This window comes from Chironomus tepperi, unplaced genomic scaffold (assembly GCF_022539635.2).
Source record: "Chironomus tepperi strain 1889 unplaced genomic scaffold, CSIRO-AGI_Ctep_v1 contig_11, whole genome shotgun sequence".
Taxonomy (NCBI): Eukaryota; Metazoa; Arthropoda; class Insecta; order Diptera; family Chironomidae; genus Chironomus; species Chironomus tepperi.
The window spans coordinates 964,505-987,492 of record NW_027226133.1 but is presented as its reverse complement, the minus strand read 5'-3'; the positions used below and the strand labels follow the sequence as shown (position 1 = coordinate 987,492).

General features: G+C 30.9%; 6 protein-coding genes across 7 annotated transcripts; 3 read left to right on the top strand and 3 right to left on the bottom strand.

Moving 5' to 3' along the window:
- Positions 1 to 103: 103 nt before the first annotated feature.
- mi (minus) lies at positions 104 to 3,718 on the top strand. The gene is made up of 6 exons (XM_070635897.1): positions 104 to 429; positions 552 to 640; positions 706 to 2,060; positions 2,133 to 2,276; positions 2,401 to 2,923; positions 2,988 to 3,718. The coding sequence occupies exons 2-6, from the start codon at positions 563 to 565 to the stop codon at positions 3,582 to 3,584; spliced, it is 2,697 nt and encodes an 898-aa protein (XP_070491998.1). The 5' UTR covers positions 104 to 429; positions 552 to 562; the 3' UTR covers positions 3,585 to 3,718.
- An 83-nt stretch (positions 3,719 to 3,801) lies between these two features.
- On the top strand, positions 3,802 to 5,060 carry Sgf29 (SAGA-associated factor 29). Its single transcript, XM_070635852.1, has 5 exons — positions 3,802 to 4,038; positions 4,094 to 4,384; positions 4,451 to 4,464; positions 4,523 to 4,722; positions 4,782 to 5,060. The coding sequence occupies exons 1-5, from the start codon at positions 3,874 to 3,876 to the stop codon at positions 4,919 to 4,921; spliced, it is 810 nt and encodes a 269-aa protein (XP_070491953.1). The 5' UTR covers positions 3,802 to 3,873; the 3' UTR covers positions 4,922 to 5,060.
- A 1,016-nt stretch (positions 5,061 to 6,076) lies between these two features.
- Positions 6,077 to 7,385, bottom strand: Pabp2 (poly(A) binding protein nuclear 1). 2 transcript variants are annotated; one of them, XM_070635863.1, is made up of 6 exons: positions 7,316 to 7,385; positions 7,032 to 7,122; positions 6,714 to 6,963; positions 6,459 to 6,654; positions 6,305 to 6,400; positions 6,077 to 6,238 (listed from the first exon to the last, which is right to left on the bottom strand). In XM_070635863.1, exons 2-6 carry the CDS (start codon positions 7,110 to 7,112, stop codon positions 6,196 to 6,198), a joined length of 666 nt encoding a protein of 221 aa, XP_070491964.1. In that variant the 5' UTR covers positions 7,113 to 7,122; positions 7,316 to 7,385; the 3' UTR covers positions 6,077 to 6,195. The 2 variants fall into 2 exon arrangements, with proteins under 2 accessions (XP_070491964.1, XP_070491972.1); XM_070635871.1 differs by having other exon boundaries at positions 6,305 to 6,391.
- Positions 7,386 to 7,429: 44 nt separating this feature from the next.
- Positions 7,430 to 16,422, top strand: LOC139087001 (ATPase family AAA domain-containing protein 5-like). Its single transcript, XM_070635693.1, has 7 exons — positions 7,430 to 7,706; positions 7,767 to 8,052; positions 8,113 to 10,057; positions 10,183 to 10,250; positions 11,090 to 11,094; positions 12,819 to 15,923; positions 16,072 to 16,422. The coding sequence occupies exons 1-7, from the start codon at positions 7,495 to 7,497 to the stop codon at positions 16,310 to 16,312; spliced, it is 5,862 nt and encodes a 1,953-aa protein (XP_070491794.1). The 5' UTR covers positions 7,430 to 7,494; the 3' UTR covers positions 16,313 to 16,422.
- On the bottom strand, positions 10,323 to 10,987 carry mRpS17 (mitochondrial ribosomal protein S17). Its single transcript, XM_070636000.1, has 2 exons — positions 10,804 to 10,987; positions 10,323 to 10,745 (listed from the first exon to the last, which is right to left on the bottom strand). Exons 1-2 carry the CDS (start codon positions 10,924 to 10,926, stop codon positions 10,386 to 10,388), a joined length of 483 nt encoding a protein of 160 aa, XP_070492101.1. The 5' UTR covers positions 10,927 to 10,987; the 3' UTR covers positions 10,323 to 10,385.
- LOC139087232 (small ribosomal subunit protein mS27) lies at positions 11,024 to 12,510 on the bottom strand. The gene is made up of 2 exons (XM_070635987.1): positions 11,422 to 12,510; positions 11,024 to 11,363 (listed from the first exon to the last, which is right to left on the bottom strand). The coding sequence occupies exons 1-2, from the start codon at positions 12,475 to 12,477 to the stop codon at positions 11,073 to 11,075; spliced, it is 1,347 nt and encodes a 448-aa protein (XP_070492088.1). The 5' UTR covers positions 12,478 to 12,510; the 3' UTR covers positions 11,024 to 11,072.
- Positions 16,423 to 22,988: the final 6,566 nt, after the last annotated feature.

The window sequence follows — 22,988 nt, the reverse complement described above, 5'->3', positions numbered from 1 at the left end:
AATAAAAGAGAATCGAGAAATAAAGTTGATATTAGTACAAAACTAAACATCGAAATCAACGTTCCCCTAAAATTTGAAAATCTAAAAAAACTGAACCGCTCACAACAAAAAATTCGTTAACATCAAGAAAAGAGTTTTTATTAAATTAATTAGGTAAAAGGCTGATATTTTGTAGTAAAAAGTTAATTAACTTAATTATATTGATCATAAGCATCGATCAATATAGTTAAAGTTATAAAGAAGTGAACGGAAATAGTGAAAATAAGTAAAAAAGTTAGCATTTTTTTGATCCATAAAAATTCCTTTATGCGATATTATGTTTTAAGACTTCTGTGAATAGTTAATTATAGTAAAAATACATTCAATAACTAGTTTATGTGAAGATAATGCATTAAAATATAAAAAATAGTAGAGAATTCATAGAAAAAGGTAAGTTTAGGTTAAATAGGAAAAAATTAAGTGATAAAGAACGCGCCTTACTTCTTCTTTTTTATAATTTACGTATTCTATGTTACTAATTGTCCATTTTAATCATTTTTTTGACTATTTAGAAATATTTAAGATGAGAGACCATTCACCACACAAAATAAACAATAGCTATGAATCGCCTTCATCTGGATCAGCGACATCTTCAAGTTCCGTAAGTTTTGTGATGGAATTTCTTAATAAATTCTCTTACTTATAATTATTCTTTATTTAATATAGGCTGGAGATATTACTGCACATCGTTTTATGAATTTAGACTTTAATAATGGATATGCCATAAGCAATCTAATTCTATCAAATGTTGGAAGTGACTATGAAATGTACAATACATCAGCGGAAGAAGGAATCTTCCCGAATATACATAGCACATGTCCAGTAGCTGCTCCAAGTTATGAGCCAGAATATGATTATTATAATCAATACAGCACAGCACCTTTAGTTTATAGTTGGATGCCGATTGTTCCTGGATTTACTCAAGAACGTGCTGACAATTTATACAATTTTGATCATGGAATCAAAAAAGTACTACCTCATCCATTAAACATATCCAATATATCGACAGAAGAAAATTCGTCCACAATATCCGACCAAAATATGAAATTTTCAAACTCTTTAGTCCTTAATAACTCCGATCCGAGACATTATAATATCCTTAATAATAGTAGCGGAATGACTTTTAATCATCAACTGGACGATAGCTGCAATGCAATGGATCTCAATATATCATGCAATACACAAAATGAAAATAACAATCAAGAGTTATCATTTAATGGAAAATTTCCAGAACTGACAACAACAGCATCAGTGCTGAGTGAAGAAAGTCAATTAGTTTTAAAGAAAAATGATGAAAAAATTGAAAAGACTGCATCGCCTGTAATGGAAGAATGTATAAATATCGCAAATGAACAGGACGAGATACAGGAATGTATAAATAATGCTGACGAGTCTGAAAATGAGAATGAAAAATTGAGAAATGAAAGTTTTGAATTATTAAAGCAAGAGGATAGCACCAAAATGTTGTTCATTAATGAAAATGAAAAATCGCCTGTTGTGGAATATCAAGACGAAGAAGAAAGTGATGATCAGGAAGACGCACATGATTATCATGATACAATTAATCTTAACTGTGACAATACTAGCGAGACTAAAATAACTATAAATAATACAACAATGCCTACATTGAAGGACCGAGATGATTTCTTGTTGAAAAAGTTTCAATCATCATTATCGGAATTACGTCCACCACCTTCAATAGCTACTTTACCATTATCTTTAAGTGAAATGATTGCAATATATAAAAGAAATTTGGATAAGCCAACAGAGTCATTTACTCCAATTCAAAGTAACATGATGTTTATTCCATCCCATCCATTCAACGAAACTAAATCTATGGAATGGCCGGAAATATTGGATGTAAAAGCACACGGTATTCTCTACAATAGAAGCACAGATTGTGAACAAATTGAATATATGACTGTAAAATATGTCGAGAGATTCATTAAAGCAGAGACAACGTCATCTTATAATCACAAAGTTGGACCATCAAGTGCGAAAAAGAAGATAGAAAAATTAAAGTAAGTTATTTTTAGGTCTTTTTAATCTTTTTCAATTTACTAATTGGCTGCAATTTCTTTCCTTTCTAACAGATTATTGACACAATCACCGAGTAGCAGACTTAGTCATTTAGCAAATAGAAGAAAGATATTCTCATCAGCTAACTTGAAATCATCATCGGCGACCACTAGTCATAAAACATTCGCCAATAGCAATCAATTACTTGTGGATAAATCGTAAGTAATTTAACGAATTTTTCCTTTTTAAATTGTAATGACTTTTGAAGTTCAAATTTTGAACTAACTTTTCAAATTCTAATTTAACGGACTTTAACTAATTTGATATTATTATTTTAAATAGGAAACTTTATCAAAAGAAGAAGCGTACTTCAGCGAAGAAAAAGACACCAGGAAAGCGAAAGACACCAAGATCAGCAAAAAGACAGGCTCTGCAAGTTTCAATAAAGCCAGAAAGTGCTGTGTCATCAAAACGGGCACTATTTATTAGTCCAATGAAAACTAAGAACGATACCTCAACATTATCAAGATTAAACCGAGAATTACCTACACGAGGACAGTTACCAAAACGAACTTTATTCTCACCGCCACAAAATGCAAAACGTAAGCGATCACCGTCACCAGATGTTGAAAATAAATACGGAAAATCAAGGAGACTGGAATCTCCTTCAAAAATGTTGAAAAGTAAAAGCTTCTCAATTGCTCCTACATCATCTTCTGGATCTTTAGATGAACATTTCAGAAAGACATTATATTATAGGACGCAATCTGAAGCTGTTCTTAATCAATCAATTGCTGGAAGCAGTAAAAGTAGCAGTAGCAGTACTATTGGATTTAGAAAACCCTTCTCAGACACTGAGAAAAAGGTATGTTAAGCATAAATTAATTAAATTATTTTAAAAAATATTAAATAATTCATTTATTTTACAGAAATTATTATGGACTGCATCATCAGCACTTCAATCGAAGCAGATTAATAGAGATCATGAGAAATTTAAGGAATATATGTCGACACTCTGTAAATTAGTGAAGAAAATCTTTACTGAATTTTATAATCCATCAAACAGCATGAGTGCGCAAATGACAAAATTTTCAAATCTTATGGTCTTTTACGTCATACAAGGTCGTTCCTTTGATGAGATTTATCACATGACGAAGACTAAACTTGAAGCACAAAATCCAACAAAAGTTTCTGGATATATAGGACATGATGATTATCAAAAGAATCATTTTATTAGAAAGAATTCATCGCTTTTATTAATGTCCAGTTCCTGCTCGTCGTTTAGCCTTAATGAGAACAGCGACAGTATACTGAGTTCGACATTTGACAAAAGCGGAAGTGACACATCATTAAACATAAGTTCGTCGAAGAATAGCGAGAATGTTTTAAGAGAAAATTTTTCAAGCAATGCTCGGGATAATTCAACAAAAAAATTATTTAGTACCAGCGAATCTAATCTTAATACACTAAAAACCAGCACTCCATCATCACAAGTCCTCAAAGCTAAACGTCAAATATCATTTTAATTAATCAATTATTCTTAAATTATAGTGAATTAAACTGTTTGATTTTCTGATGGGTGTTTAAAAAATGAATTTGAGTGTGTGAATAATCTAGAGATAAATGAAATTAGCTAATAAAAATTTTAATTTTTTTCAAATCTGACGACTTTTAAATTTTTTTTATCTTACAGCTTTTAACGGTCAAAAAAAATTTGAAATTCTCAACGAACTCTGAAGTTTTTGTTTACAGATTTTTAATTCGGCAAAATAATATAAATTAGTGGTTTTGCTGGTTTAAAGCCATTATATCACCATGCAAGGACAAACGAAGATACAGGAGCGGCTGAGAGGCATTCAATCATTAATACATGAGATAGAAGAAGCGCGAAATCACTCAGAAGCTGGAATAAATAAATTAACTCAAAATAATAATCCAAGCACCATCAAACAAGCTATGCAGGATGCTGAAAAGGAAGAAGTAAGTTACTTACTGTATGTTTTGGACATATTCATGAATTAAATTTTAATTCTAGCGTCTAATTCGACAAGCTTTGTCTAAAATTTACGAAATTCATTCAATTCGTAATGAAAGCAGAATTCATGCACGAAATTCTGGTCAAAAAGAAATGCTCAGGAAGGGACAATTGATGAAAATGCTACAAATCTCAGCACAGACTTTACCATTGTATGTAAGCAAGCCAGGAGAAAAAGTTCCACAGTTAGTTGGATGTATTCCAGCGAATGCTGAATATACAGCAAAAGCAGGAGATATGGTCGCCGCACTAACAAAAGTCGTTGATAAAGGAAGTGATGAAGAGAACTGGGTAAGGAAATGGATATGAATTTGAGTATATGAAATGATTCTGATGATTTATTTTTTCTTGTTACAGATTATGGCTGAAGTGTAAGTATTTTAGGAACTAAGGAGCTTAATATATCCTAATAATCATATTTCTATTCAGGATTAGCTACTCGCATCACACACAAAAGTATGAAGTTCATGACATCGACGAGGAACAAAAACCAAGACATATTCTCAGCAAACGTCGAGTCATTCCACTGCCGTTATATCGTGCGAATCCAGAAACTGATATACATGCTCTATTTCCAAAAGGAACAGTCGTTATGGCCTTGTATCCTCAAACGACTTGCTTTTATAAAGGTATGACTTATCTTGGATTTAAGTCATATTTTTGTTACTTAATATAATTTTAATTTCAGCAATAATCAACGATTTACCTTCGAATGCAAAGCATGACTATGAAGTGCTGTTTGAAGACTCGACATATGCTAATGGTTATTCAGATCCAATGTATGTACCTCAGCGATTTGTGATTTCAATCAAGCAACGAAAATCTTGACCACCTTCAACTGAGCGACCATCGTCGCAATTTGCTGGGAAGACAACTCGACCTAGCACCATAGACGTAAATGACTAATAAATGTAGACAAGTTTAAGTTATAATTAAATGAAAGTTTTGCTTATTTTTTTTATACAAATTCTTTTATTTTTACTTGAAATTTTTACTTCATTAATTTTTATTTAATTATCTTTATTTTTCTTTTCAATCTTTTTCTTTTTTTTGTATCTTTTGTATCTCCATTTATTTCTTTTTTGTTTTTTTGGAATTTTTCTTCTTCTGTTGAAATTTTTTGTCCTTTTTTCATCTTGATTGGATTTTTGGATTTTTTTTATTTGTGTATAATGTCAAAAAACATTATTTCGTGTATGCTTTGCAAAAACCTTTCTCGGTTCCATTGAACTTTTTTTTATTTATTTAACTTTTTCTTTTTTTCCATCTTTTTTCTACTTTCTTTTCATTGAATGCGGGCAAATAATGTTTTTTGAGCAAAAAAATTTAATATAATTTTTTTTTAATCTGCAAAAATTAATATAGTAGGTTCTTAAAAATCAAATAAGGATAAAAAACTTAAAAATAAATATTTTTTTAGAACTTAATCTCAATCTTTGTATGAAATGGTTTAATACAAAGAGAAATTGAATGTAAATAAAACATAAAATTAAGGGATATCAGCTCTAGTTGACGTTAGGATTCAAAAATACTACTTGTAAGTTTAAAAAGTTTCAAATAACTAGAATTAAAGTTTTAACGGTTTTTATAAATTCAAATTTCATCAAGACAAACTGAAATGAAATGAACTTGTTCAAATTTTATTTCAGGTTCAAAAACTGAACTTTATTTCTATGAAAATTTGAATTTGAAAATGTCGTTAAAATTTAACGAAACAAATTTGTTAATTTTCAAAATTTATTCAAAATTAGCATAATTAATCGAACTAATATCCCCAATACTAAACAAAACTCTTGCAATAAACTCAAAAATGATAAAAATATATTGCAAAAATTTAAATAAATGTTTTATTGTACTTAAATATCACTTTAAAGTCTGTTTATGGCCAGCATAAACGACTCAAGTGAAATTAACTATCACACTCAAATTTATGAAATATGAAAAATATAATGACACGTAAATAAATACAGTAATATTACTCACCTATTAAAATGATACAGGAGAAAAGTTGACGTAGAAAAGAATGCTTATATACCTAGAAATGTTTTTTATTCTCATCATCTTCAAAATAGCTAAGTAGGTAATGTTGATAATATAGATGTTTAATATGGAGAATAGTAGTTCACTCCACGTCCGCGATATCCCCTGTGAATTGTATTACATTTGTGATTAGTCATGTCTAATTCATTTAACACAATGTAATTAACTTACATCACTCTGGATGCTCGTCCTCTTCCATGCGTTCCGTGACAACATGCAGCACCACGCCCACGAGGCACACCACGTCCTCTCATCCCTCTAGGGATTCTTATTATTTAGTAACATGTATAATCAATGGCCTTAATTTTAAATTAACTCTAATTACCTATTCGTTGTACACAATCCAGGTCTGTTAGTTCTCTTTGACATGACTTTAATTTGACGACCTCTAAAGAGAGTTTCATTCATGGCTAAGGCGGTTTCAACGAAATCTTTTGATGCAAATTCTATATATGCAAAACCTTTCGGGTGTCCATCAAGCTTATTACACAGGATTGTTACACGATTTATACTTCCGCAACCTACATTAATTAAAATTATTAATAAATTGTGCATTATTTAATTAAATAAACAGCCTTACCATGAAAATGTGCCTCTAACTCTTCAGCAGTTGCCCCATAGTCCACATTTCCGACGTATATTGAACGGTTATCAATCTCCATTTTCTCCTCAACCGACAATATAGGTGTTGAAGACGTTGGACTTCCAAGCGTCATTTGCTTATTGACTTCAGATTGTAATTGCTTTAATTTTTCAGCTTCTTCTTCCATTTCTTTTACACGAGCTTTTATTGCTTCCAATTCTGGATCAATTTGCATGCCTGAGTCTTCCTAAATGGGGGAAATAATTTATTTATTTAAGTTTATCAAACATCCAGTAAATGATTAATTAATCTTACTTCTGTGAGTAAATCGCCATTTGCATCGTCCAAATTGTCTAGAAGTTGGTCTTCATTCAATGAAATGTCTTCATCTGCCATAATTTTTGGTCTGTAAAAATAATTAAATATTTCATAAGAAAAAAAAATGAAGAAAAAAAGCCACTTGTTCGATAGAATTTTCAATTGCAATTTTCTAGCTTAATTCAGTATTTTACAATCCATAATCTATATCACTCGATAGAACTCGTGTTTATGAACAAATTGGTAGTATTTTAATTAATTTTAGTGCAGTATTTACTTACTTTAGTTAACTTTTTATAATGTGAAAAAAAATTATATTTTATGACTCGTGCGTAAAATCGTCGGAATCAGTCAGATTAAGAACCTCTATAATTTCAATAGTATAAACAACAACATAGTCAAAATTCATGAAACTAAATTATTTTAAAATAATTTTAATCATAAAAACCCGTGAGTTATAATGAGTAACGATAATGTAAAGGTTTTATCGCCGAATAAAGACATAAAAATTGTAAAATGGATTGTACACAAAGGATCACAAGTATCAAATGGATCAGTTCTGTTGCTGTATCATGAAAATGGCGATGAACAGAATGTTGAACGCTTAAAAAATACAACATGCGGCACAGTCAAGAGTTTATTGCATAAGGAAGGTGCTATTGTGCCTAAAAGGTAGCAATTTACTGTAATTTCTAAATTGAACAATTCTAACCTTTGACTAATTGTTTATAGCTCGCCGCTACTTGAAATTAAAGAATGTTTTCATACTACAATTCTACTGGATTTATGTGCGGATTGTGGAACCGATTTACAACAAATTGATATGGCTAAATCATCAAAAGCATCTGTACCAATGATTCATTCGATTCCAGAATTAAAAGTTTCGGAAGAATTGGCAAAGAAGCTTGGACGCGCGGATACAGACAGATTATTGAATGATCGTAAATTGGCTTTACTTGTTGACTTGGATCAAACATTAATCCACACAACAAATGACTCTGTTCCTAATAATCTAAAAGTAAGTTTAATTTATGCTTAATTTAACTGAATTATAAATATTTACTGGATATATTTTAAGGATGTCTATCATTTTCAACTTTATGGACCAAGTTCGCCATGGTATCACACAAGACTACGTCCTGGAACATTAGATTTCCTCAAAAAAATTGAACAAATGTATGAATTGCACATTTGCACTTTTGGTGCCAGAAATTACGCTCACATGATTTGCACCTTTTTGGACGAGAATGGACGTCTATTTTCACATCGCATCTTATCAAGGGACGAATGTCTTAATGCAACGAGCAAAAAGGATAATTTGAAGGCTCTATTTCCAGACGATTGCGGTGATTCCATGGTGTGCATCATTGATGATCGTGAAGATGTCTGGAACTATGCAAAAAATTTAATTCAAGTCAAACCATATCACTTCTTTCAAAATACTGGCGACATTAATGCTCCACCTAATCTTGCTAAAAAGGAATTAGATGGCGAAGGTGTTGATTTCAAAAAATACGTAAAACTTCAGAAAGCAAGCAAATCAAAAGTACAATCACCAAAGATCGTTAAAGTTTCCAACAATAAGAAGTCTACTGCTGAAAACCAAGATACCTCAAAGTTTAATGATCAACAAAAAGTAAAAAAGCAAAAAATTGAAAGCAATCAAGATGAGCCTAAGAAACCTGATGAGAAAAAGCCTGTGGAAGTCGACGTTGAAATGAAAGAGGAATCAGCTATTAAGGAGACGAATGAGAAAGATGTTGAAATGAACGATAAAAGAACTGAAATTAAGCCAGTTGTTGAAGAGAATAATAAAGAAAATGCTGAGAAGAAGGCAAATGATGTTGAAATGAATGAAAAAGGAACTGATGTTGAACCAGTTAAGGATGAAGCCATTGTGAAAAAGTCAACCGAAGTTGATGTTGAAATGAATGATAAAGGAACTGATATTAAGCCAGTTAAGGAAGAAACTAATGAGAAAAAGGTTGATATTGAAATGAATGATAAAGGAACTGATTTGGAGACGAAAATTGTTGAAAATAATGATAAAGAAGACATCACTAAAAAGTCTGAAGATTCTGACGTGGAAATGAATGCGAAAAATGCTGATCTCAATTCAAACATCACTAAAGAAATTAGCAAGGAAGATGAAAAGAAAACCGAGACTGACATTGAAATGAAAGAAAATGGCTCAGATAAGGATGATGCCGATGATAAGGTTGATCCTGATAATTTGATAGAAGTTCAAGATCCAGACGATTATCTTCTATATCTTGAGTCAATTTTACAAAAGATCCACGAACGATTTTATCAACAATACGATAAAACAAAGGAAATACCCGATTTAAAATATTTAATCCCGAAACTTAAATCGGAAGTACTGATAGGTGTGGTTATTGTGTTTTCGGGTCTCATTCCGAATAATGTAAAGATTGAATACAGTCGACCGTATTTGATTGCTAAGAATTTAGGAGCAACAGTCATCAATGAGATTACAGATGAGACGACACATTTAGTCGCGGCGTCAGCAGGCACACAAAAAGTATTTCAAGCACAAAAGAATAAAAAGATTTCCATCGTTACACCGGAATGGCTATGGACTTGTGCGGAACGATGGGAGCATGTTGAAGAAAAACTATTTCCAATAAGTTCAAATAAGACCCTTAAAATGAGGCAAATACCAGCACATTGCTCACCCGAGAGAATAACTGGGGAACCAGAAAAAGTGAAATTTAACAATCCATACCTGCAAATGTCAGATGATGATATTGCATCTATGGAAGCAGAAGTTGAGGACGATAGCAGCGACACAGACAGTGATGATGAACGAGAGGATACGCCGGAAGTCGATCGAGTTTTAAGGAAGAGAAAAAGGTCTGAATGTGAAAGGCACGCGTCATCGAAATTACTTCAAACAATCAACATCAGTGGAAAGGATGGAAATGAATCAGATCAGTCAAGTCAGTCTGGTAAATCAAAGAGTTCATCAGAATCTGAGACATTGGTCGCTAAATTCAGAAGAGGTAAGATCACTTTAACGAATTATTAAAATTTAAATAGGCATTTTTAAACTGAAATGAAATGAACTTTAAGTTTGCTGAGCGAAATGAATATTTTTCAAATCTTACAAAACCGTTATTAATTATAGGAGAAAAAGTATCAGACATGGAAACAAACGACAGCACGCACAGTTCAGAGGATGATGCTGAATGGAATGTTATGGGAGCTGAACTGGAAAAAGGATTTCTTGATGAAGAAGATTAAAAGTGAATTAAAAGCAAATAAATATTGTTTTACATAATAATTCTATCGATTTATTCTTATTTAAACTATATCTATAGCTTCTACTTATTAAACACCGAATGGTTGTTCCTCTTCGCCTTCATGATACTTAATGTAAGTGACTCCGTGTGTAAAATCTTTAGTTCCTTCAAGTTTTCCTCTTGGTGGTGCCTTATCATAGTCAAATGCAGTTTCTTTCTTTCCATATAATGCATTGGCTTCATCAATTTGTTCACGATACTTGCCGACTACACATTTCTTTCCAGTAATTGGATCTACAACATCTCCTAATGGATAGACGATTTCCTCAACAGAATGGGTAATTAATGTTGTAAACTTTTTGTCTAATTCCTTAATTAGCACTATATCTCCGGATTTACATATCTTATTTGGATCATGAGCAAAATATATCTTATCCTTTCTAAAATACTGTAAGGAAATGGTTAAATTAACAAAATTTTTATTTATTTAATATTTTATGTCTTACCATATTCAAATTTGTGTCTAAAACCATCTTTCTAACTCGAATTTTTGATGCATTTTGCTTCAGACACGGCAAACACTGTCCAAGAAGGAGGAAGTGTTTACTTTTTGTTGCAATCTTGTTCATATTCCAGTCAAATTAATTATTTTGTTATTCTTTTGCAATATTTACAACTTTTTAACCTAAATTATTTTGAAAACCTCTCTAAAATCAACACAAAAAATTTAAAATTCTAAATTAACGGCTTTTTTTATTCAATATTCTAAATTACATTATTTTGCACGTCTAGCACGAGTAATGGACTCGACATCTGGAGGTACGTAATTTTCATCAAGCTTCTTTGGCTTCTTCTTTTTGCCGAACCATCTTTGTGGATGGAAGACTTTCTTATCCTCAATATCAAGCTTGATATTCTCAATGTTTTCAAAGAACCATAACTTTTGCTCCTGTTTGTCCATCTCTTCCTGCAATTTCTCGATATCTTCTAGTCGCTGAATTCTCTTGAGTCTGTTTATTTCATTATTTAATGTTTGTTCGCGGAGTTCTAGCCATTTTTGGAAGGTCTACAAAGAAATTATACTTATTAGCTTTATTGGATGAATATAATTAACTTGATCTTACCTTCTTCTGTTCCTCGATATCTTTTGACTCATTTTCACTTACAGCTTTCTTGACAAAGTTCTCAATGACTTCATCAACTTTGCCATCCTTTTGATTTGAAAGGCTCTTAACATTGTCATAGAACTTTTGTCCATTCTCATCCAGATTTTCTACCTTACTTCCGAAAGTACTGATTTTCTCTAAAACTTCTTTATAGACTGGCAGTTGCTTTGACTTTTCAAGGAATTGACTTCCTTCTTCGTATTTTTCATACAATGCATATCCTAATAAGGAGAAGCTGTTGGCTAGAGCCTCATCATCTTTCTTGATCTCATCAGCAAGATACAGGAACGTCTTTCCTACCAAATGATTTGTATTTGTTAGGTCAAAATGATCATCATTGTACGGATTTCTCAAGTAGCCGACTCGCTTCCTAATTTCTTCCTTCTTCTTCTTAGATACTGGTTGTGCAACTTTCTCAACTTCCACTGGTGCTGGTGGAATTAAGTCAGTAAATGTCTCTAAATTGTCTGAGAATTTGTAGCATGAATATAGTGACAAGTATCGAGTTATTGGATGTGTCATATCCTCTTGAAGCATTTGAATAGTGGCAACTCTTGCTGCTAACATGAAGTTTTTCTCTTTAATAAAACTATCCATTAACAGATTAGCTGTATAATTGTCTAAAAATACTCCATAATCAAGTCGGCTGTTTAGTACTGAGAATAAAGTTTCTGTATGATGTTGTGCCAATCGAATAAATGCATGCTGAGATGAATCGAGAATTTTATGTGCCTGAGATGTCAATCTTAGTTTCTGCAATAAATCAGCAGCTTCCTCAACATTTCTCTCGTCTGCCTTGTTCATATAAATGTCTACATCGATTGCGGTAATTTTCTTTTTCTGTTGAAATTTTGAACTTAAATCAACATAAAGATTTTCACTATTAATCTTCTGGAGAATTGATGTCGTCAGGCGCTGACTCCATTCTTGATCTAATTTATATCCATCTGACAGATATGTACGCTTAATTATATTATTAGAACCACGAGAAAATCTTATAATATTTCTCCACATTTTTTGTTGACTATTTTTCTAGCACCGACCCGAGCGACACATAGCTGTAAAATTTCTACGAAACACAGCAGTCATTGAAAATGGAAATTTAGCATTGAAAAATCAATTGAGATTAAAATTTATTGGGGAAAATATTTATCTTTATTAATTACACATATTGTCACATACTTCTAGGTAGCATTTAGTCTACATCAATGATTCTTCTTATGTTTTGCATTTCCCGGGAACATTCTAACCTGCTCGAATCAAAACCTTTAGAAACTTTCTAGCAGTAATTTTCGAATCTCATTCTAGCAGTTGTTTTAGCGCCAAACTTTATTTACCTATTCTACCTGAAAAAGATTATTTTTTAGCTTAATTATATATTTAAGACTAGGAGAGTTTGTGAATTTAATTAGTGCAACAAAAATGGACGCGGAAAAGATTGTGGAAAATATGAAGGCCGTCCTAAAAAAGGCTAAAAGAAGAAAATCTTGTCACAAAAACAAATCTCAAGAAGCATCAACTAATGAAGAAGATAAATTAATTAGTGAATTGATGAGTAAAAACTGGAAAATGAAGACACCACCGATAAATAAACAGAAGGAGGAAAATGAATGTGATAACGAAAGTGTAAAGCAGAAAGTAAATGCTTTTGAGAAATTAATGTCGCGTAGAAGTGGCCCAGATTCAACTAGTCAAACACAAAAAGTGATTACAACACCTGAAACAGTAACTGATAGCGGTAAAAAAGTAAAAAGAAAATACACAAAAAAGATTAAAAATTGTCTAAATATCAGTGGAATTGAGTTCGAGAAATCAATGCTCGAAGAAGAATTGATTAAAGATTCTCAAAATACATCCTGCAATGGTGACATCACAAACGGTACTGAGATTCTTCCGCATTTAGAGGAAATAGAAAATGTTTCAAGTAATATAATAGATTCAACGAAAAAGAGGACGAGAATTAATGATACACCATTAGAAACCAGTTCCAAGAAGCGTAAAACAAGGGATAATAAAATGCAATTAGATTCAAATGAGAACACAATTGAAAACACAGAAAGTCCTTTGACTGAAAGGCCGAAAAGATCGTGCGTAAATAAAATTGATTATTCAATGTTCGCTAAAAGTCCAGATAAAGCTTCACCAGAGAAAAAGACCAATCGAACTAAATCGAGTAGTAAATCAACCATTAAAAATTCAGATTCTATTTTAGATTTACCAGTAGAGGAACCAAAAGAGAACATCAAACTTGCTCCACTATTTGCAAAGAAAGCACAGAAATTCACACCAGAAGTAACTCCAAAAAAGGAGAAAATAAAAAGAATATCAGAAAATGAATCACTAATTTCACCAGTGAAACCTGTAGAACATGATGATATTAATAAGTCAGGAAGGCCGAGAAGGTCATGCGTGAGTAAGATTGATTACTCACAATTAATTATCAGTCCAGACAAAAAGTCGCCTGAGAAAAGACCTTTACGAAAAAAATCCGAGACTGAGAATGTTATTTCATCCCCAAATAATATTGGGAAACTAAATATAAAAACAGAAGAAAAATCAAATTTTGCACCAGTTTTTGAAAAGAAAGGCAGAAAACCAAACACTAAAAACATAGACAAGATTGATGACACTTTATTAGATAAAAAACCAGATCCAAATGAAGATATGGAGCAAAATAACAATACAAATCAACCAGAAACTAGTCAATCAGGTAGACCAAAAAGATCGTGTAAAAGCAGAATCGACTATTCTGCACTTTTAGGTAGTCCTGATAAGCAATCACCAGAGAAAAAACCAAAGTCTAAAAAGGCAGTCGATGACGATGATGTTGTTTTTATAGACGAAGATTCTCCAGTTAAAAAAACTAAACAAAATGTAAAACTTGCTCCGTTGTTTATGAAAAAGGTTCCAAAACCAGCTATTGATCCAGCAGTTTTAGAGGCTCGAAGAAGCTTCCTCTTATCAGAATTGCCTTCAACCTTGCGCGCTCCTATCGAAAAACAAAGACAATATGAAGAGGACATTTCAACCAATGACATGATTGCTTTTCCAAAAATATCTCACATTACACAATTAACGAATGACTATGAAGAATGTATTGACGATAAATCTTTATATAGTAAATCAAAAATAAGAATAATTGAAAAAGATGAAGATAGCCCAACAATTACTAAAGACATGCTGATGAAGTGTGGCTTATTGACTGATTGCAGCAATGAAGACTATAATAACTCTGTGATAAAGGATAATGGACTGAAAAAAGAAGAGAGTAAAGCAATTATCGACATCAAAGAAGCCGTAAGAAAAATAAAAGATACTAGTGGAACTTTTCCGGTTAATAGATGTTTCAAACAAATCTTAAGTAAACTAAAAAGCGCAAAAGAGAATGACGATGGAAACGAGAATGGAATTTCTCATCTTAATTCATCCTTTGTTGAAATATTCAAACCCACAAGCTTCGAAGAAATTTTAATTGGTTTAGAACCAGTAAAAAGTTTACAAGAATTTCTTAATACATGGAATGATAAAAGCGGAAAATACGACAATTATGAATCAGATGACAGTAGTTCACGTCAGTCTATGAGAGGTATGAGTAATTGTGTAGTACTTTCGGGTAAGAATGGTAGTGGAAAGACATCTAGTGTTTATGCATTAGCAAATGATCTCAATTATGAGGTCATTGAAATTAATGCTGGTTCAAAGAGAAATGGCAAGAAAATATTGCAAGATCTATTAGAAGCAACACAGTCACATAGGGTTGAGAAAAACTTAATGGATGATGAATCAAGTTTAGATAATTTTCAAAGTGATGTGGTTGACAAAAAGACCATAATATTGATAGAAGATGCAGAGCTAATGTTCGAAAATGATGATGGTTTTATATCATCCATACAACAACTAATCAATATTAGTAAACGACCTGTTATATTAACCACAAACGATTCAAATTGTCAACATTTGCAAAAGTTTATACAGCATAATGAAATTATTTACAATAGTCCGAGAGGTTCTGTGACCAAATATTTATCATTGATTAGTATTGCAACAGCAAATTATCAAATTGATGAGACAGAGATAGAATATTTATACAAGTCTAATAGATACGATTTGCGAAAAACAATCAATGAAATTGAATTTTTCGTACGAAGTGAGAGTGCGAATAACGGTAGTTTAATGGAACTATTTGGCAATACGAAAAATGAAAATAGGCTTCAAAAGGATAGTCAATTGGCTTTTCATAGCCGAAAGGATTTATCAACACTGCGTTCTCAGTCATCAATTATTTCAGACTATTCAGCATTCCTTTCATGTTCACAGCAAATATCGGACAGCAATGAAATTTCTTATCATCAACACAATTTAATGAATGAGATGGCAAATTTTTTTAAGCAAAGTAATTTACTGAAAACGGATAATCAAAATGATTTTACTCAATGGAAACCACATCAGATAATAAGCAGGTAATTGACTATGAAACAAGAATTAAAGTATATAATTTAAAGGTTCAATATTTCTGCCTTTTGAATTCTTTCTTCTTTTATTTTCCTCAAGCACTTCATTCTGAAATCAAAAAAATAACCTAATTCATTCCTTTTTCCATTTCAACAGCTCCATATCAGATGAAATATGCTCATTGAATTCGAATACACGAGCAAAAAATGTCGATTATTCGCCTCTATTACGTCACATTTGTAGGTCAGAGAAAACCCGTGAAATATCGAGACGAACGAGCCGATCGCACTATTTAAGGTTTCATCTTTCAAATGCTGTAAATTCAAGCAATGAATATTTCAACACACAGTGCTCAATATTTCAAGAGGCCAACGAGGCCAACGGAGAGAATGTATAAAGTTTTTAGAGTTGTATTTCATAGTTGTAGTTATATTTAATTTGTGTTTACTATACCTAATTTAATTAGCGCAATCATAGAAATAAAGGAAAAAATACATTTTTACAAAAGCTTGAATCTGTGCAGTTCTTTCTCTCGTTTTTCATGAAAGCTGTATAGCTGTATTCCCCGAGACTTGAGGTACAGTCTCCATTGTATGTATAGAAAAAAAAGTATAAATTGAACTTTTTCTACCTTTAAATGAATTCAGAAATGAAATAAAAAAATCTGCATTATACTGTACATTTCCGCAACATTACATAAAAGTGCTTGATGTTTTACAAAGTTAAAAATAAAAAAAAAAAAGTTTCTTCTTTTTATTCTACAATTTGAAATTCTCTTACTGACTTATCATGAAGCTTCCGACTTTATTCCGTTGAATATGTATGCAATGGGAGAAAAAAGACAGTGATTTATACGGTTGCATCGAAAGGGGTTAATCTTATATTGTTGATATTAACCTCTTTTAGCACTACATAAATTTTCATGCTGTCAGTTCAAGAGCATTGATTGTTGAAAGCAGATAGAATATATTTTTGGATTGGAAATGAAAAAAAGGTTTGTTTCTTTGTTATGCTACTGACACCCTTATTGTACTTTTTCCTCCTTATACAAGCATTTCATTGCGTGATATGATTGAGATGTTCAATTTTCATGCTTTACATCAATTTCAAACATTTTCTCTTCGTGATTGTACTTACTCCTATGCTTTTCACTTTCCTTCAACATATTACTATTAAACTACCATATATGTGCTTAACGTATCCATTCAGCCTTACAATAATATGAAAGGAAACATGTTCAATGCCACTCGAATCACAGAGAAAAAAAGGAAAATTATTTTTTTTTCTTTCTTTTCCTTTCATTCCGAAGAGGCTTGTGACGTGATACTTTCTATGAGAGTAATTTTAATCACTCTAAAAGTCTCCGGTATTTAAAAGCAAAAGCAATCCTTAATTATAAATTAATTGCTCATCACATTAAAACTGACGTATTTTGGATGAAAAACATTTTTTTTTTGTTTTTTGAAATGTTTGGCGCTGACTTGAATATTATCCGGTAGATAATCTCTTGAGTATTCTCTACAAAAAGGCAATGATATAAAATTTCATACTCATTCTCATCCATCCTTTTTAGTACAGTTTTGGGGAAATTAGGGCGCATAATTATACACTTTGTTCGGTTTGCTGGCTGAGTAGCTGTATAAGGAACGAGATCTCGGCAACCAGACCTCGCAGAAAGCTCTAACTTAAAGCATTAGCTTTGTGCCATCGAGTTATTCCGGTATTAATTGATCTGGAAGCGAAAACCCATCTCAAATCACGTTAATTAATGATTTTTCATTAAATAAGCAAAATAAAATCATTTTTAAAAGCGTTTTTTTTTTCAGAAAATTTAAATTTTTAACAACAATTAGAAAATTTGAATTATGAAAAACCGTTAATTGGAAATTGATTCTTTTTTTCGCAAATTACTGATGGCTGAGACAAAAATGCGCTGAAGTCGCTCGATAACGTCGATTAATTTTATAATTTCCTGTATATTAATGCTTGTTTGTTGTGTGAATCCTTTTTACTCAAAATTTTAGTTTATCATTAATATTATAAATGAGAGTAATTGACACTTTATAATATTTTATTTTAATTAAATTAAATACCTCGTCGTTTGGGTTAGATATCTTTTGTTTGTGCTGCTATGGGAGCATATAACCACATATTATACTCAATTTATGAACCGAATTTTAAATCAAATTGAATAGATTTAATCAAATCTTCATGCACGAATTTATTTTCTTAATTTTAATGGTAAATCCATGACATTTATTTTGTTGATGTGATGTTATAGAGAGGCTTTTAAGGATCTTTTTGATTGGAATAATTTAGTGAATATTACTAAGAATCACGAGTGATTGCTTTAGGTTTGAAGTTTAAATCCAAATATTAATTTCACTTTTATCATGATTTGAAGTTACTTAAGGTATATTAATGTTCTGAATTCAACTTATTTAGTATTTGATTCTGAGTAGAAGGAGCTCAGTAATGACCATGGAGTCAAGACTTGGCAAACGAATCGCTCTGGTTTGCAGCTTTCGGAAGACAAAAGAATAACAAAACTTTGAAATTTAAGTCGATTTCGAGCTCAACTTTTGAAACTGTATGATAATAATGAAGGCTTTACAGAAAGTAAGGATGTACAAGTCGCTAAATTGATATTTCCATAATGTAACAGGCTTCCCTCGTTAATTTTAGTATTCTAAATATTCCAAGAATTACCATCTTGCGAACTAAACTTTTTGAACTTTACAAGGCTATGAATAGCAACTAACATAATAATTGGTATATACTGTAAAGTAATTACACAGTTCAGTTCAAGGAATTATTATCAAAGTTGACTATTTTGAGTAAGTAAAGAAACTTGAGAAGCTTTTAGAAAATCTTGGAAATTCCGAATTTTCCATTAACTTTAACTGTCACAAACCAAAGAAATGTTTGTTTTAATGAGCAATATCCAGCTTTTAAAAGGAACATAACATTTACTTGCCATACAATACGCAACCTCCCAATTCAATTTACTTTAATGCAAAGCTGACAAAAGCAGCTTTTGAAAATTAAGGGTGCTCATATGTAGCAATTTATTTATCTCATAATCATCTAAACTTTGAAGTATCAATTTTATATGTGTCAAAAAATACCATGCCAAGACATGACGAGACAAGCTAATAAAAGAACGAATAAGCAATCATTTTTTTTTTAAATCTCAACATCATAAATTTTACCTTTTATTAAGTGTAATATCATGATTACAGCTTACAAGTGAAGGAGATGAGAAACACTTTGAGAGACGAAAAAGGATTCATGAAAAATAATTTTATGTTGTTAAGTGGGCTAAAAGCAGCAGCAGTAACAGATTCTTCTTAGAAATACATAAATCTCACCCTCTGAAGTTTATTAGTGTTTGCTGTGACCTTCTGTACATGGATATATTCACTGAATCCATATTATATTTATTTACTTTTTATTTTCGAAAGTCTTGAACCTTTAAGACAAACCGAAAATAATTTTTAAGGCTTCCATTTCATTTTATTTTTCTTCTTTTTCCTTTTTTGGTCCTTTTAGTCGATGAATAATTAATGATTTTCGTTTTTGCTCAGGATCTATGGATTAAACTTAATTTTCTGTTCTTATTATAGATATTTTTGTTTTTAAGAGTTCTGAAATCTTGATTGTTTGTTAAGTTTTAAGAGATTTCTAATGAGATTAGAATCAATAGCTTCTACAGGAGGCGGCACACATTGCACCTTTATACTACCTATAGTTTACAATGTCCAAACCACTTGTACGTCTCTGTACATTGTAAGGACACGAGTACGTCATAAGGACCTGATGTACTCTCCAGTTTATCCAGTTACAAATCGTGTGCGCAAGATTTCGTAAAGAAAATCATCCAGATACTGGATATAATTCTCATGAATACCTAGCAGTGGTAGAATACAATATGTGTCATGACCTAAAAATCTTCCTAAAACTGCATCCAATATTCGAATCAAGCTTCGTACAGATAAACATGATCTGGGATTGAATCCCATACCTTTGGCAAGTAAGGCCCACGCTTTAGGCCACTGATGCCTTTTAGGCCATGACCATTTAGGCCACTGATGCCTTTTCATCGTTTAACTTTAATATAATAATTTACATTTTTAATTTTTTATCGTTCAACCACTGGGTTATTAAAGTTCCTATTCAATTCCAACTCAGTTTGCTAACTTAATTCAGTCAATATCTACGTGTAAGTTTTACTGTAACTTTTTGTACATGTCTACATTTGACAATTTATGGAACATTCCTGAACATTTCATTTTTGATTGTTTATTTATTTAATATCATAATGTTACAGTTCCAATTCAATTAAAATATTCCTTTTTCAATGTTGTCATTCTTCCATCCTCCCTAAATTTAAATTTTATTCAGTAACACAAACTTTATTACATAATATAAAATATTCTACGTCACTACAAGCATACTGGATTGATTCTCTATCTAAAAAATCAACCACAACTTGTGTTGCTCATGTTGTTTTTTGCTTATGCTGCTCATTTTCTATTACAACAGTTGGACATGAAGAAATCATAATGAGAACAACAGTATGAGGAAGATTAAGCAACATATAGTAAAATTATGTCCATATATTTCAAAAAATAACTCAAATTCAATGCTTGAAGGAGTTTAAAGACGGAAACTGCCAACAATGCACATAAATTTGTTCCCACCGCACCCTTCCATCTCCAAAAAAATAAGGAAAATATTCTTTTATTTTACTTTTTAACTGTATGTACCATATGAATTCATAATGTCGAATAAGGAGACTGTTATGATTTTTTATGGGAAAAATACAAGAATAAAGTCGAAGAAAAAAAGGAAGAAATTTCAATTGAGCGTTAAATTTCACTTCATATTCTGTCTGCGATAGAAATATCAATTTATTGTATGGGAATAAGGAACGAGTAGGAAAATTATGTTTAAATATATTTAATAGGAGCTAGTGCATTTTATGCATTTGACATTTTAATAATGATATTTCTCTTGTGTTTAGTGAATATTCAATAGCTTAGCATCGTATGCAATGCAAATAGCATTAAAAAATTGAGGGAAATTCCAAGAAATTTTTATTTTAAACAAAATATTCTGTTATTGATGGATCAAAATCTCAAGATTATATTTTTTTTCATCATGACTTCTTATTCCACCCGTTGGGTATTATCGAAAAATCAGGATCAAATCCTTTTATTAGGATTTAAAATATATTTAAGAACATTACTCAAAAACATCCTAAGCAAAGATGATTTTTATGAAAAATTTATTGAACAATCAAAACATGAAGACTTTCTTGTGATTCGTGGAAAAAGCTACACAGCTGGAGGATATGCAGTCTTTTTTACCTGTATAAATTAGCAAACAGCTAAGAATCTTTTGGAGCTGGGTAGACTAAGTAAGGTTATATACTTGAACGGCACAAAAGCTCCATTACGAAGCTTTTAAGGCTGTTCCGTTACAAAAATGAGACGAAATCTTTTGTCGCGATGCCGTCAGGGCAACTTTGAGTCTTGCCATTATCAGTTTTTACGTAGCGGTATCCTAGTAAATACATTTAACTGCTTGGGCTTCGAGCCTACACTGATAAAAATAATTGTAATATTTTCATATTAGATTTGTATTAAGCTATTTTCTAATATTTTTTATTTGATTCTAATAGTTTTTTATTAACTTTTTGTAAACAATCCAAAAGTTTTAAAATTTTCTATTAAATTTTAATACCACTATATTAAAATTCAACATTTTAGTATTAAAATTTAATATTTTACCATTTAATAGTTTTCCATATTAAAATTTAATATTTTAGTATTAAAATTTATATTAAAATTTAATATTTTAGTATTGAATTTTAATATATTTCTATTAGTAAAAAAAGTGTGAAGCGTCAGTACAATTTAAGACTTAATAATTGAAATATTAAAAATGCTGTATTATAAGAAAAGTTTAATGGGTATTTTAGTGATATTAAAGCTCATAAAGAGCATCAAACAAATAAAACATAGTGAAGATATAAACATAGGTAATTTTTAATAGAAATTTTTAAAAATTCGCATACTAATTTCTAATTAAAATTTTCTTTTTAGCAAATAAAACCGATCTGAACTGGATGTTCAATGAAGATGGAAAAGTAGAGGACATCGGTCATAAGGAGTCAACAAATTCAATATCATCGATTGATTCAAATCAGGTATAATATATTTAAGATAATAAAATGAACGATTCTGACTTTAATAATCATATTTTTTTTTCTGAAAAAAACTTATAGTGTGCTACAGACTCGGATTCATTCGGACACTTCATTGACTACACTGAAGAAGGAAGAAATTTTACAGAAAGGCATCGAAAATACAAAATTATTGTGTCACATGCGTTTATTTTCAAAGTTTGGATATAAGCAATGTTTAATAAAATTATATTAGAATCGAATAAAAAAATATTAGTTTTAATAATTTTTACCGAATTTTTCAGTTTTAAAAAATTAAAGAAATTTAATATGCGAATATTAAATTTTAATACGTTTATATTAAATTTGGAAGGACCACAACGGTTTTTCTCTTTTTAAATTTTTCTCGAAAAATTAATACAAATGTATTAAAATTTAATATTTTTGTATTAATTTGTAATACAAAATATTAAATTATTTTTATCAGTGTATTAGGACTTAGGACTTCGTAATGATTCCTACGCCTACTTTGTGTCAATTGAGATAGTTGGAATGTAACTAGGTTATACTCATGACACAATCAAAGTTTATTAAGAAAACTGCGTGAATCACACCAAAGCTCTGGAAATTCCTTACTAGAGTGTCGCTATTAATTTCTCTCGATTCTCCATTTATCTTATTCAATACTAAATAAAAGATTTTAAAAGTATCCACATAAATTTACCATTTAATAATAAAAAATCCTCTTAGCTGTATATGAACAGACATGCAAATTGTGACTTTATTCCTATTATTTTCCTACAGTTGCCGCTAAAAAAAAAGTATTTTTCAGTACGTTGTGAAAAATAAAAAAAAGTTTTGTATGTGAATACAAATAATATTT